General features: G+C 46.6%; 1 protein-coding gene across 7 annotated transcripts in view; it reads right to left on the bottom strand.

The window, feature by feature from the left end:
• Positions 1-15,041, bottom strand: part of FARP1 (FERM, ARH/RhoGEF and pleckstrin domain protein 1) — a 312,926-nt gene that overhangs the window by 73,587 nt on the left and 224,298 nt on the right. For all 7 annotated transcript variants that reach the window (XR_002336570.1, XM_021065374.1, XM_021065376.1 and 4 more), the window contains 3 exons: positions 12,959-13,037; positions 6,878-6,975; positions 686-800 (listed from right to left, as the gene is read on the bottom strand). Coding sequence is in view for 6 of the 7 variants with exons in the window: in XM_021065374.1 (XP_020921033.1) it covers positions 686-800; positions 6,878-6,975; positions 12,959-13,037 (292 nt within the window). In the remaining variant the exon portion in view is untranslated. The remainder of the gene's footprint in view (positions 1-685; positions 801-6,877; positions 6,976-12,958; positions 13,038-15,041) is intronic.

The raw sequence follows: 15,041 nt of genomic DNA, 5'->3' as shown, positions 1-15,041 counted from the left end.
TCACCGGGACTTCCTTAAAACAGAGCCAGAAACAAAAGGCACAGAGAATGATTTCAAAATATCTTTCTGACCCAAACAAAACAAAGAAACAAATGGAGATGGTACAAAAGTTCTCTCCATTTTCACAATATCCTTTTATTTTTTTGTCTTTTGTCTTTTTTTTAGGGCCACACCTGCAGCACAGGGAGGCTCCCGGGCCAGCGTCCAATCAGAGCTACAGCCACGAGCCTACGCCACAGCCACAGCCACGCCAGATCCCCAACCCACTGAGAGAGGCCAGGGATCGAACCTGCAACCTCATGGTTCCCAGTCGCCTCCACTGCGCCACGACGGGAACTCCCCGTTTTCACAATATTCTTATACTGTTGCTAGTTTACAACGTTCTGTTCCTGATGTCCTGGTACTTGGTCACACCCGCTTTCCCTTTTACTCCAAAGCATGGGTGTCCTAAAATTCCAGCGTTACTCTGATCTCCTGGGAAAGCAAGCAAGGAGCCCAGAGGTCTGGTCCTGAGCGGGTAACCTGCATTTCTGAGTCTGGGATAAATAACACTCACTGAGCCTCTGCTCTCTTTTCTGCCCTGCGTATTCCTTTCCAAGTTACTCTGTGTGTGTGTGTGTTCCCCTATATGCTGAAGGACAGAGAAACGGCTCAAAGGCAGCAGGAAGCAACGAACGAGACTCACATATGGTTATGGTGAAATTCCACAATTTTGTCTTCTAGGGCATCTTGCTGAGGTATGTACTTATTTTTTGCTAAATGTTCTCTGTCCGATGCTTCATCGAAATCGCCAATCTCAGCTACAGAGAAAGAGAGAAAGAAAAAGCAGCCACATATATTAGTACCTCCCAATCTGCTGTATTCCCAGTGGACTGGTGCGCAGCGAGTAAACCAGAAAAGCTAGCTTGGCAGCGTAAGGCGACCCACTGGCGGGGATCCTGGGGGCGGATGTGAGAAGATGTGGATGCGGGGACATATTTAACAACTGTGCCGATGTAAGACGACAGCTTCCACGTTCCCTCGTCCCTAACGGTTGGAAAGAACCCTTCAGCATCATCCGTCTTTGGCCATGTGTGTTCCTGGTTTGTTTCTTTCCTCTCCACTCTGCAATCCAGGGGTTCACGTCGATTGCAGGCAGTAAAGTCTAGATTTACGCATGAAGACCTTCCGACCTCTAAAGAAGTCCCACAACCTAAGAACGTGACAAAATCAAAACCCTGGAAACACACACATGACAATCACTCGTGCAAACCCCAAATGTTTGATCAGGTAGAAGAAACGGCGATTAGAAATACGGGCAAAAGTACGTCACCTAATTTGGTAAAAATAAAGTTTCTTAAATTTTGTGCAGTCCTGTTGCCAGAAATGACTGATCATGTTTGGCAAAGTCTCATGAATTTTTATCTGTAAGAAAGAGGATTCTTTTTTTTCACGCAACCTCAAGGAAAGCGCCCCAATTGCTGTAACCTGGAAATCTAAAGGAGAGAACTTTAAAATAATAACTGGACTCTGATGACCCTACCTCCGGCTCAGTTTACGGCACTTTAATACAGCTGGGACAGAATGCCTTATCATAGTGTGTGTAACAAGCTTAATAAAAGGGGTAGCTTAATGACCACAGCCTGGCTGTCTAGAATAAAAGCTAGTAAACTGTTACTATGAAACCTACCTTTCACTTTGTCATGTGAAGTGCAGCTTGTCATACTTTGGGCCATGCACCCCCATCCTCAGGCAGGAAGTGATCTATATGTTGCCATAAATCACACCTACTGGGAATATGAACCTTGCACCACAGTGCCAACTCACCTGGCTCCAGCGGAGCCACTGGAAGAATCAATCACTCGCTAGCTTCCTGCTGCTATGGCAAATCAACATTTTTTCCTAACTGCCCTTTCTGAACAAATTTTGCCCTAAGGGAAGTTTCCACCCCCCCCCATCACAGAAAAGAGCGCAGAAGTGGTGGGGACCTCCCTGCCGTGTGCGCCACCCTTACTGATTGACTTGGTGATGGTGGGATGGTCTTTTCGGCATCCCTTCTATCTGGCCTGAGAAAGCACAGTGCACCTCCCTATACAAGGCAGTGTGTTCTACAGAGTCCTCGGGAACACGCACTCAGTGAATACTAAACCACCGTTCCTAGGGGAAATATGGGGTTAGGTTCCTAGGAGTCACGAAAGACTTTCATCAATGGACCTTGTTTTCTGTGTGTTTCTGTCCAAAAACATCCTATTTTACGTACCTTGTGGATTCATGAACATTGAAATGCAGCCAACAGCACTGGAAGTCATGCCTGAATGAAGCTTATCTGCACCCATGTTTATTTTCTTCTAAGTAAAATCAAAACCTTCCTGCACTTAGGACCACGACACAGCATGTCAGAAACGACACTTCTGCGACATTTGAAACAGGGAAATCAGCAACAAAAAGCACAGAAGTGCACAAAGGGTGGCACTAAATAGATCACAAAAAGGACATGTGTTTACAGTATGGCAGTGGAAACCAAAAGGCAGGGTGCTCCCTCATCTGACCGTGGCCAGGGAGGCGTGTGCGGCGTGACTCAAATTTTGCCCCATCTTGTGCGTGTCTGCGAGTGAGCATGAAAGCACCAAAAGCACGGATTCTGGGGTCACTAACACGGTTTAGAGATTAGGTAAATGTGCATACAAGGGATCTGCAAGTTATGGAGACTGACTGCATATGTGGGGGCGAGGGGGCGACTCGCACACATCCTACATTTTAAGCTTGGGTTTCTTAACATATATGGATCTTATAACACAGTCTTTTCCGTAATTTGATAACAAAAAGAGTTTAAGAAGTTTAGTTTTTCCTTTGGCATCTTTTCCTGGAAGTCCCTTGCCTTTCACTCCTAAGCTGCAAGGGCAACAGGACAAGGAAGGCCACCTTCTCCCACTTGCTCTCAGAAATACGGCAATAGGCACTTCCCTATGTCTGGAGAGTCTGAGAACTGATAAATGTGCAAGACATGACTTACTCTTTTTAAATTAGAGGCGTCATATTAGCTGGTGTGTACATGAAATTCCTCAGCAGGTGGAGTTCCCATGGTGGGTTAAGGACCTGACATTGCATCTGTGAGGATGTGGGTTCAACCCCTAGCCTTGCTCAGTGGGTTAAGGATCTCGCGTTGCTGCGGGCTGTGGCGTAGGTTGCAGATGGGGCTCAGATCCAGTGTTGCTGTGGCTGTGGCACAGGTCGCAGCTGCAGCTCTGATTTGATCCCTAGGCTGAGAGACTTCCATGTGCTATAGGTACGGCCGTAAAAAGAAAAAAAAAATTCCTTAGCCGTCTACTCTCTGCACAAAATAGGAGCAGCAGCAACGCCAAACCCTGTGATTTTGCGGAATGAAATCTCATAGGGATGTGCTTGGAGAAATTTGTCTTGCCGGGTACATTCTCAGAATGGACACGTACAGGACCTGCAGAAATATAGCCCGGCCAAACCTCCACGCTACGTATCGCATCAGCCTATCTGTCTAGTGCCTGATTCGTCTCTACCTCAGCTTGTCCCATTTGGTCTGTTCATAATCAGTGAGAGAAAATTAAAAGTTTGAAATATATACAGGCGATATCTAAGGCCAGCAACAAATGAAAAACTATGGGCTATCTGAAAGAGGCCTCCATGGATGCAAATGAAAGAAGGGAGGAAACTTTTTTTTTAATTTTAAAAGTCAGGCTGTGTACGTAGAAATAGATGCGATGAAAACAGCTCACTAGAGATAATTTCCCATCAATATTGATATCACTTCTGAAGAAGGGAGATGAGCGGATCCCTCATACCTTACTGATAATGTAATTACCAATCAATAATTTAAAATGAACAATCTATCCACAGAGGACTCTGAAATTTCCCTTTCCAAGATACAGGATGCTCAAAAATACAGAAAAGGGGCTTTATCAGATTATAGAACTCTTGTGTCAGGTAACTGCGTATCAAACAGTATGGAAACAGAAGGACCTCTGAACCACCTGTTTCATTTTCTCTGGAGCACTCGAGATTATTTGGGGATTCTGAGCCCCCTGCTATTGTCTGGGGGTGAGGGGGCCCATCAGACCAAGCACAGGATTTTCTGGATGCCAGTGACCTTGTACTTCCCGTATGTCAAGGTAAGATTCACTCTATTAACAGACTTTTTTTTTTCCCTTTGGCTGCTCTGCAGCGTAGGGAGTTCCCAGGCCAGGGATCAGATTTGAGCCAGAGTCGTGACATAAGCCATAGCTGAGGCAACGCTAGAACCTTTCAGCCCACTGCGCCAGGCCAGGGATTGAACCTGTGTCCCAGCGCTCCCGAGATGCCACTGATCCCCCCATTAAGCCACAGTGGGAACTCCTATTAACAGATTTTAAAAATGAAGGGGCAAAGGAGGAAGAGGGTAGAAGACTAATGGCATCACAGATATTTGAGTAAATTTCTCCTCTCTCACCGGAAACCCAGGGTCAGAGACCTTTGATGAAGTCGCTACTCCAATAAGGAAGCTCTATTTCAAAAATTCCCATTGTTTGGAAAGGGAGAGTTGCAGGTGAGTCAGGTTCAAGAAGAGTATGTTTATTGAACACCTAACATATGCTGAGTCTTTATGCTACTGTTTCATTTTCACAGCCTTGTGAAACACATTATACGATTGCCGTGTTCCAGAAGAAAGAGGTTGAGAGGTTAGTAGCATGTCTGGGTAAACTACCAACAAAGAAAAACCAGGTCCACCCGATTCAGAGCCCTCCTCTCTCCACTGTAAGAAGAGGGAAGACCAAACAAGAGGGAAAAGTTACATAACTTTCTGTGCCAAAGCACCCTCATTTGTTAAATGGGGATAAGAATAGTGAGCTCATGGGGTTGTTCTAAGAATTAAATGAGATAATACGCATAAAGCTGGAACACAGGTTTCATTTGTTTGCTTTTTCTCGCACCATTTCCCCTATTTGTTTATTTATTTAGTGGCTGCCCCATGGCATGTGGAGTTCCCCAGGCCAGGCATCAGATAAAAGCCTCAAGTTTGACCTACACTGAAGCTGCGGCAACACTGGACCCGTCAACCCACTGTGCTGGGCTGGGGGATTGAACCCGCATTCCAGCACTATAGAGATCCTGTTGCACCACAGCAGGAACTCCCATTTTTCCAAATTAATAAGAAAACTCCCACCTGCTAAGTCTGGTAGATAGTCAGCAATGCCCATGAACAAACAAGAAGAAGACAAGCACAGCCTCCTTGTGTTAGACTAGGGTAATTTGGTGACTCCTGGGAATGCCCTTTCGTACAAAGCTCTGGAACTCTTACTAACTAGGCAATTATCTAAGCAGGACAGGGTTGATTGTATTGGACTACTGCAAACAGAATGCAAATTTTAAAATGATACAATGGCCCAAATTTTTTTTTTTTTTTGGTCTTTTTTTTTTTTTTTTTTGCTATTTCTTGGGCCGCTCCCGTGGCATATGGAGGTTCCCAGGCTAGGGGTTGAATCAGAGCTGTAGCCACCGGCCTACGCCAGAGCCACAGCAACGCGGGATCCGAGCTGCGTCTGCAACCTACACCACAGCTCACGGCAACGCTGGATCCTTAACCCTCTGAGCAAGGGCAGGAACCGAACCCGCAACCTCATGGTTCCTAGTCGGATTTGTTAACCACTGCGCCTCCACGGGAACTCCTACAATGGCCCAATTTTTTGATACCAGTGCTTATACACGTTGACCTTGGTCGATATACATACTTTCCTTCCTGAAACATAACGTGTATATCCTATTTTTTTTTTCTTTATTCTTTTTCTTGCTTTTTAGGGCTGCACCCACGGCATATGGAAATTCCCAGGCTAGGGGCTGAACTGGAGCTGTAGCCATCTGCCTACACCATAGCCATAGCAACTTGGGATCCGAGCCACATCTGCAACCTACACACAGCTCCAGGTAATGCCGGGTCCCCAACCCAATAAGTGAGGCCAAGGATCGAACCTGCATCCTCATAGATACCAGTCAGGTTCATTTCCGCTGAGCCACAAGGGGAACTCCGGGGTATATCCTATTTCAAGTAACTCCTGCCTTGACCAAGAGGAAAAAAGTGCCCAGGTGAGTCACCAGTAAGCCTTACTGTGAGCACAACCTCATTCATTCTTGGTCTAGACGAAGAGAATTAAAATATCTCATTTCAAGCATCACTCAGATTCTGCCCAGCTTCCTGGTTTACTGAAATCTAGCAGAATATAAGAAGAGAAATCTTGGTCAGCTGGATGTCCGAAGGCTAAATACCATTTTTTTTTTTTTGTCTTTTTTTTTTTTTTTTGCTATTTCTTTGGGCCGCTTCTGTGGCATATGGAGGCTCCCAGGCTAGGGGTCGAATCGGAGCTGTAGCCACAGGCCTACGCCAGAGCCACAGCAATGCGGGATCCGAGCCGCATCTGCAACCTACACCACAGCTCACGGCAACGCCGGATCCTTAACTCACTGAGCAAGGGCAGGGACCGAACCCGCAACCTCATGGTTCCTAGTCAGATTCATTAACCACTGCGCCACGACGGGAACTCCTAAATACCATTTTCAATGACGAATATCACATCCAAGAACAGGACAGAACAAGTTTAGTCTATGTGGCCTCCGTCCATTCAAGCTTCTCCTTCGCGTTAACTGAGTGATCAATAATTGCGGCCCAGTAAGAAGAGAGTAGGATAACGCCAGGACACAGAATCGGATCAATGCTTGCAGGCTGAGAATACGAAATGAAGTTAGGAGTATTATTTTCCAACCCTTGGCCTTCATGCCAACAGCAAACTAATACAAAGACGTGACTCTTGCTTTTAGTGCATGTCATTTTTTTCCCCTGGACGAGCAAATTGGGTTGTTTCCCACATGCGTTCTGCAGGAAGCCAACGGGACTTACATTGCACAATGTGTGAGATCAAGAGGGCGGCGCTGGTGTCATTACACGTCAGCCTGCCTTGAGCCAGGTCCTGCTTCACCTGCAGAGCAAACAGGTACCTGCGAACACAAACAGAGATGGGCATCAAGTACACGGAGATGCATGGCAGGCAGAAAGGGCGGGGAGGGATGGCATCACAGGCAGCCTCACTCCGGGCAATGTGCCCGCACAATGAGGGCCTAAAGAAAGGTATATAGGAGGTCCCTTCATGGGGCAGCGGAAACGAATCCGACTAGGAACCATGAGGTGGCGGGTTCAATCCTGGGCCTCCCTCAGTGGGTCAAGGATCCGGCATTGCCGTGAGCTGCGGTGTAGGTCACAGACGTGGCTCGGATCTGGCGTGGCTGTGGCTGTGGTGTAGGCCAGCAGCAACAGCTCCGATTAGACCCCTAGCCTGGGAACCTCTATATGCCGCAGGTGTAGCCCTAAAAAGACAAAAGGAGGGAAAAAAAAAAGTATATAAACCACAAGAAAGTCTGCACAGGCAGGATGAATTCCTGGGGCTCCTGAGTGTGATGCAAATATTCATATCTCCCTCAAAGCGCCAGGAGACACATGCTATATAACCTTTTCACATGCTGAGTAAGGCATTTCACGGTCTATGGGGAGAAAGAGCTGCAACAAATTAAGACTGTAACTTGCCACCCTATATATTTATGCAGGGTGCAGCAACGTGTTAAATTTTTTCACAGATCAGTCATCAAATATACTAAAAAAAATGGCTTTGCGGCTCAGTTAATAATAGCGGGTTACTACGGGTAGGAAAAGCTTTGCCAATGGGATTGGGAACATAAAGCATCTTTTTTTGTAGTGTAATATTCACTCGGCCTCTTCCCTAAGTCTCAGTTGCCAGATGTGTAAAAATCAGTTTATGCTACTTAAAAATTCCTTACCTAATAAAGTAAACATCTTCTGTGGAAGAGAAAAACAGGAACACATAAATCAAAGAAATTAAGTAAAAACAGGGTGATGTTAAAATCGATTTGAGAACATCAATATGAACTCATAGATTTCTAGAAAGATATTTGCTAGCTTTGCCAAGTGTCTAGAAGCAGCGTCCCCTCGGCAGCAACCATTAGCAAGCAGATTCTGGCTCTCATACAACTGCCCATTGGAAGGATGAGAAGGGAGGTCCCTGGAGAAATGGCAGGTTCCAGGTGTCGGGTAGGTGAAGGTAGGAAGCCTGGCAGGTCCAATTACACCAGAGAGCAGGGAAGTTTTCAAGTATAAACGGGTGGTATTAAAAGGGGGACAAGGAGTTCCCACTGTGGCTCAGCAGAAATGCACTCAACTAGCATCCATGAGGATGAAGGTCTGACCGCCCAGTGGGTTAAGGGTCTGGCGTTGCCGTGAGCTGCAGTGGAGGTCGAAGATGCGGCTGGGATCTGTCATTGCTGTGGCTGTGATGCAGGCCAGCAGCGGCAGCTCGGATGTGACCTCTGGCCCGGGAACTTCCATACGCCGCATTTGCGGCAGCCCAATAAACATATTAATTAATTAATTAATAGGGAAAAATCTTGACGGGGAGTCCACTGGCCACAGTTGTGACAACTTGAGTAGCAAAAAGAATGATGAAAGTCAATCAAAACTCATGTAACTAATGAAATTTCATGAGTGCCTTATAATACTCAAGAAAAGCGGGGGGAAATGGAAGGTGTCGTTATTTGGGGAGTCTAGTAAAGCAATTCTGTATTAAGAACTGTAACCAAGGGCATGCAATCTGCCTCTCCAGTAGGCAGGGTATTTCAGAGATATAGATTTTCCAAGCAGATGAGGCAAAGTTCCACTTTACAGAAGAGCATCAACCAATAACACCAATAAAAGAATTATAAAATCCTCATCCTACAGCCTCTAGAGAAATGACTGACTCTGGTCAGGGCTGTTAATCGGTGTAAAAACCACTTAGGAGTCTGGACACTGGCATACAGACAAAGTCACATGACTTCCTTTCACAACAGAAAGGTCAGATGTCACCACCCAAACTCAGTGATCAGCATCAGTCATGAAACAGCGAGCACACCATACCACTTATGCTGGCATTCTAGCCAAGAATGTTTCGCTTGCATCTGTCAATCCTGCGACCCACACCCCAGCTCACAGCAATGCCAGATCCTTAACCCACTGAGCGAGGCCAGGGATCGAACCCACATCCTCATGGATACCAGTCGGTTCGTTCCTGCTGAGCCATGGCGGGAACTCCCCCCGCCCCCCATCAAGCCTTTAGAACTGAGGACGAATTGGCAGGCGATCTGAAAGACTGAGGAAGGGGTGACACAGCATCACAGGAGGCAAACAGACAAATTTAGGAGGTAGGTTATTTTCTAGGCTGACAGGTCCAATTTCGTCAACAAGATGGTACCAAGAAGAGAAAAAGTAAAGAGGGACTCGGCGAGATGAAGCGGTCCAAAGGGCAGGACGGCTGGTGACTCTCAGTTCAGATGAGCAGGTATAAATGACATCTCGAGGACAAAGGGGAACTTGTGACTATCGCCAGGGTATACGATGAGATGAAAAGTACACGTAGACACATGGAGAAAAAAAAAAAAATCAGAAAGGCCATCTCACTGAGGCGTTAGCAATGCCCAGCCCTCTGCAACAGAAGCCGAGTATTGTATCTTCTGAGTCTAGTTTACTCGCATTTTCTAACATTCTACGCTACATTGACTACTTGTGTGATCACAAAAGGTTCTTTTGAACTTTTTTTTAAAAGGGCATTTGACAAGACCATCTAACCACAGAAGTCTCCCTAAGAATTAAAACGGGATAATCCATGGAAAGCATAGCGACTAGGGCAAAAACATGCAATGCACATGAGCAACTTTTATTTTTTTTCTAACAGAAAAGTGAATCCCCGTTAAGTGATCTAAGAAATTCCATTATTAAGAACTACAGAGGCCTTCTGCAACCAGGAAAAATAAATAAATAAGTAAATAAAACAAACCTAGAACCAAAAAGCCAAAACCAAAAACATCCCCAGACCGACCACAGTTAACCTTAATCCCACCCCCTAATGTTCATTCGTTCTCATTCTCTCGCTCTCTCTCGGTCTCTCCCTTTGGAAAGTCAAAGGGGAGAAAGGCAGAGAATATAAAGCAACCACAATATCAGCACACGGTTTATACAGGAAGAGGCGGTACAAGCCATCTCTCTGGACGAGGCAGTGGCTATTGTTGTTTGACCTCGATACTTCTTAGAACCACAGGCTTTAATTCTTATCTGTGAGGTTCATTGGTAAAGAAGCAGGAAGAATTTGTTTGAAAAGCAATGACATTCCGAATATGGTACCAGCTACCAGTTCAAACCCAGGGTCCTGTGTCCACGGACAGGCTCAGGATCAGAGTCCCACAGGTGTGGGACCACCTGGGGCGGGTCTCCTATGGGTGGCGAGATGGTGCTGGGCCTGGGAGTTCAGATTTAGTTAGAGGGCAAGTGCTGAGCTGGAGGCCAAGGGAGGAACTCGTCACCTTCAGATGACACGGACTCTTCCAGTTCTAAGGCCCTTGAAATCTGAGACAGACCTTCCTGGTCCTTCTCTTAGCGGCAGGCAGCGCTGAGTCAGGCACGCTGGCTGCAGGGCTACCTTTAGAAATTCAGCAGCACTTTTTGTATTAGAAACGGAAGCAATTTCAATCAAATTCATCCCAAATGCTCAAGGTGGAATCAACTCTCCTTGGCAGAAGGGCAGACATGAGGGGGCCAATCAGAGGGCTGACACTTGCCAGGGACCACAGGGGTTGCAAATCACAGCCTTCTGATGCCATGTTTTAAAGAAGTCAATTTCAGTTTATTTCCTAATCTTAATTTTTTTCTCCCCTTACTCAATATAGAGTACAAAGTCTCTGCCAGCCAAGGAAAAGACTGCAGCAGGTACTGAGTAGCTACTCATACTTCTTCTTCCTCTTTTTTTGCTTTTTAGGGCCACACTCGTGGCATATGGAAGTTTCCAGACTAGGGGACAAACTGGAGCTGCAGCTGCCAGCCTACACCACAGCCACAGCCACTTGGGATCTGAGCCATGCCTGTGACCTACAACACAGCTCACAGCAACGCTGGATCCTTAACTTACTGAGAGAGGCCAGGGATTGAACCTGCATCCTCATGGATACTAGTTGGCTCGTTACTGCTGAGTCACAACGGGAACTTCTCCCTAGCTGTTTCAAACTTGCACCTAAGAGTCAGTGCTTTTCTCCTTCTAGACGCCTGGGCCCTGGTGTCAGTAGGGACAAGAGTTCCACCAAAGTGCAGTTCAATAAACAGAAAAGAATCCAGCTTCCTGCTTAGCAGGCAAAGTGCAATCTAATCTTCAATCTATATACATGGGATGCTGAAAGCTATTCCTGGAGGCCCGAGGAATGCATTTCAGCTCGAGTCACTGACAGTCTGCTGAAAATTGCAGGCCCATCTCTGTCTGTCTCACTCTTGTCCCCCGCACGTCCGTCGCCTAAAGCCGTCCCTATGGAGCTTCTCCCACACCCTCCCCCTCCCTCACCATCTGCCAAGGAAAATTGCCTGGCATTTCAATGGTCACATCATTAAAGTGTCTGCTTAAACAGGAATCTGAGAGTGTGGGAGTCAACACATTGGATCTGAGAGGTCCCCTTCCCGTCACACCTTGGGACAAAGCGGACAGCCATGGGGGCGGTGGTGGGGGTGAGGGGGTGGGCTTCTAAGTTTTCTGTCAATTTTATCCCCCTTCAGCCACCATGAATTCTCTCCTCGGAAAAGATTTTTTTAAATGTCACTTAACACTGGGGGCCAGAAAACAGGGACAACAAAACTCCAAAGCTGCTACGTCCAACGGGTCTTAGGTCACTCGAGGCATTTATTAGATCAAAACACCAGGCACACACACACACGGCCTGATGGTCAAAAGCTGTATGGCATTTTCTAACAAGGACCAGAATGGAAGATGATTCACAAACCTCTAGACATGATGATTCACATACACTGCAAAGGGGCAAAGCTGTAAAGTCTTACAGGGAGAAGAGCTGGCAGGGGAGGGTTTAGGCTGCCACCTTCCTAAGCAGGATGAACGCCCAGGCAGATGCAGGAGGAAAAGGTGGCCCGCTGACCCATGGCCGGGCTCGCCTTTAGAATCACTTCAATATTCTGAGCTTGGAGCAATGCGTGTGCCAACAACAGGAAAACCAGCCCAAGAAACAGACACGGGAGCCCCAGTAAGGACATCACCTGAAGATGCTGCATGTACGAGCCTCCACCCCCGCCTCCGCCGCTTGGCACTGGGGGTGGCAGCCCCAGCTGCTTCTCCTCTACACAAAGCGTCCTGGCCAACGGCATGCGGTTCTCAGAAGGCTGGTGGCCTCTGCAGCTCCTGGCCGCTTAACTGCCTCAGCAATCCGAGGCGGGGAAGTGGACATAAACAATCAGCAGCAACTCATTCAGAACTCGGGACGCCTCGGGAAGATCCTCGCCTTCCCCTCTTCCTGGAAGCGCACATCCGGGTATCCGCTGTCCCTCGTGACACAGCCACGGGGCGGCCAGCAGGGACCTCAAGCATGATCTGGTGGAACCAAACTCACCCCTCTCCACCCCTTCTCGTTCTAGTTATCACCCTCCCCTTTGCTTACATCAAAAACCCAAGCATCCGCTCTGTTTCCCAGGGCAGGGCTTGGTCACACTTTGCTCACTTGGCCACACTTTCAAAGAGACTGACCTACAGTTGATGTCCATTCATCCAATTGTAGCAGCAGAGAGAAACTGTGTTAACATCTTGGATTCACAGAAGAGATTCATTTCCCAAAACTTTCGTGTGATGGGACAGATGTAAGAGGGGAAAAGGACAGGTTATAAGCCCAGTTCAGGCCTTGAAGAAACCAGCTTTTGGGGCAAACTGGTACTTCCCCTCCCCAAGCCCCATGTATGTAAGCACGGCTGGGAGAAAGGACGGTTCAGTGACAGGCAGAAGACAGATGCTGGTCAAGGCAACACAGTGCAAATGTTTTATCGGCCGACTTGGGATATGACCTCTCTCTCCGCCTTGGTGCCCCACAGCCATAAAGGCCCAGTTTCCAAACCACTAACCTTGTGAGTTCTTCTTGGAGTTGCGTGTGGTCAGGTGGAAAGAATTTCACCACAAACTTCACAACAACGTGCTTTGGCCCTGAAAAGGAAGGGGCAGCAGGAAAGCATTTACTGACTGGTCTTTCGAATGCCATTCAGACAAAAACTTTAGAGAGCACATCACACACCAAATACTGAGTCTCATTCCCATCTTGCCAAGAGTCATCTGCCAACACCCAAGTCACTTAAGAGCTGATTAAGTTCAGTTACTAATTCATATTTTCATAACCTGGGGAGACAGAGACCTGATTTTTAAAAATACTGTGACAAGGGCATTATATTGACACATTAAACTTTTTCTCTGGAGACTTAAAATTATACCCAGGTTTTAAGGAAGACATCTGTAGGAGTTCTTGCTGTGGCACAGCGGGTTAAGGATCAGTGTCATCTCTGTGGCGGCGCAGGTTCGATCCCTGGCCAGTGCAGTGGATTGAGGATCTGGCATTGCCACAGCTGTGGTGTAGGTTGCAGCTGCAGCTCAGATTTGATCCCTGGCCCAGGAACTTCCATATGCCACAGGTGCAGCCAAAAAATAAAAATAAAGAAGGCATTTGACCTTGAGAATTTATCTGTCTGCTTTAGTCCAAATATAGGCTTTAGATAACTTAGGAAGAAATGATGAATAAATAAATTAGTTATATAGTTTATTATTACTACTATTTTTTAAGGACCATGCCCGCAGCACATGGAGGTTCCCAGGCTAGGGGTCAAATTGGAGCTGCAGCTGCCGGCTTACACCACAGCCATGTGGGATCTAAGCCGTGTCTGTGACCTATACCACTGCTCACAGCAATGCTGGATCCCCAACCCAGGGGATCGAACCACATCCTCATGGATACTAGATGGATTTTTTTTTTTTTTTTTGGTCTTTTTGCCTTTTCTAGGGCCACTTCCCGTGGCATATGGAGGTTCCCAGGCTAGGGGTTGAATCGGAGCTGTAGCCACAGTCACAGCAACTCGGGATCCAAGCCGCATCTGTGACCTACAGCGCAGCTCACGGCAACACTGGATCCTTAACCCACTGAGCAAGGCCAGGGATCAAACCCACAACCTCATGGTTCCTAGTCAGATTCATTAACCACTGCGCCATAATGGGAACTCCACTAGTCGGATTCTTTTCTTCTGTGCCAAAAGGGTATGCCCTGTCGTTGATTATTTTTTAATTATCTCTGAGGTCCAGGTTCCTAATGTGTTCACAGTCAGACAAAGCCTTTACTGAGTGTTTTATATGCCATCTTATCGATAAATTTTGACAAAATCAGGAAGCAGATCTGGAAGAAGGTGGGCAGGGTGAGAAGGAGACAGATAATTTTTCAGAATTAGAACATCATGTCAATTTGAAAATAATCATTTGTAACCTGAGGCCGAGTTTCTTTTGCTGTGTAAACTATAATTTAAGAGCAATCTTACGTGTTCTGCCATTTGGAATAACAGCAATAAGTTTCAAGAGCTAGGAAATACAAGGTAATTTAATAAAATCCAAATTTTAACAGCAATTGTATAAAAGCAGAACACGTCATTCTGCTCTTCCTTTTACTAAGACAAACATTACATGTGGTACTATAATTTCTATGACAACACATTCAAATTTAGGGGAAAAAAACCTTAAAATGATCAATTATAAGGTGAAGATGTCAGCGATATATGCAACATTAGGAATAAAAGGGGAAGGCACGGGAATACTGAAGCCAAGAGAAGCCAGGCTTCTTGCCACTAACCACTCCAATTCTGCATCACAAAATAACAGCAAAATGGGAAAGACAGAAGAAAGGCCGAGCTCGTTCCCTACAGCAATTTGCACAGACAGGGAATTAAATGAGGCTCCTCAGATCCTTAGAAAGTCCAAAGCCAGGCAGACGCTAGCACTGAAAGCAAAGCGACAGCTTCGTCACATGTAGCGAGTCCCTGTGCACAGAGATGAAACGGAGAACCTTTGCTCTGGTGCAGCCCCAAACCACAGCCGCTGTCCTGGTCGGACACGCTGCCACCATTAGCAGTTTCCATCAGGAGTCACTGCAGGGACCCACGACATCATTCTAGATAC

This window comes from Sus scrofa, chromosome 11 (assembly GCF_000003025.6).
Source record: "Sus scrofa isolate TJ Tabasco breed Duroc chromosome 11, Sscrofa11.1, whole genome shotgun sequence".
NCBI lineage: Eukaryota > Metazoa > Chordata > Mammalia > Artiodactyla > Suidae > Sus > Sus scrofa.
Note: the sequence above shows the minus strand (reverse complement) of the source record. Positions and strands in the feature narration are given on the sequence as shown.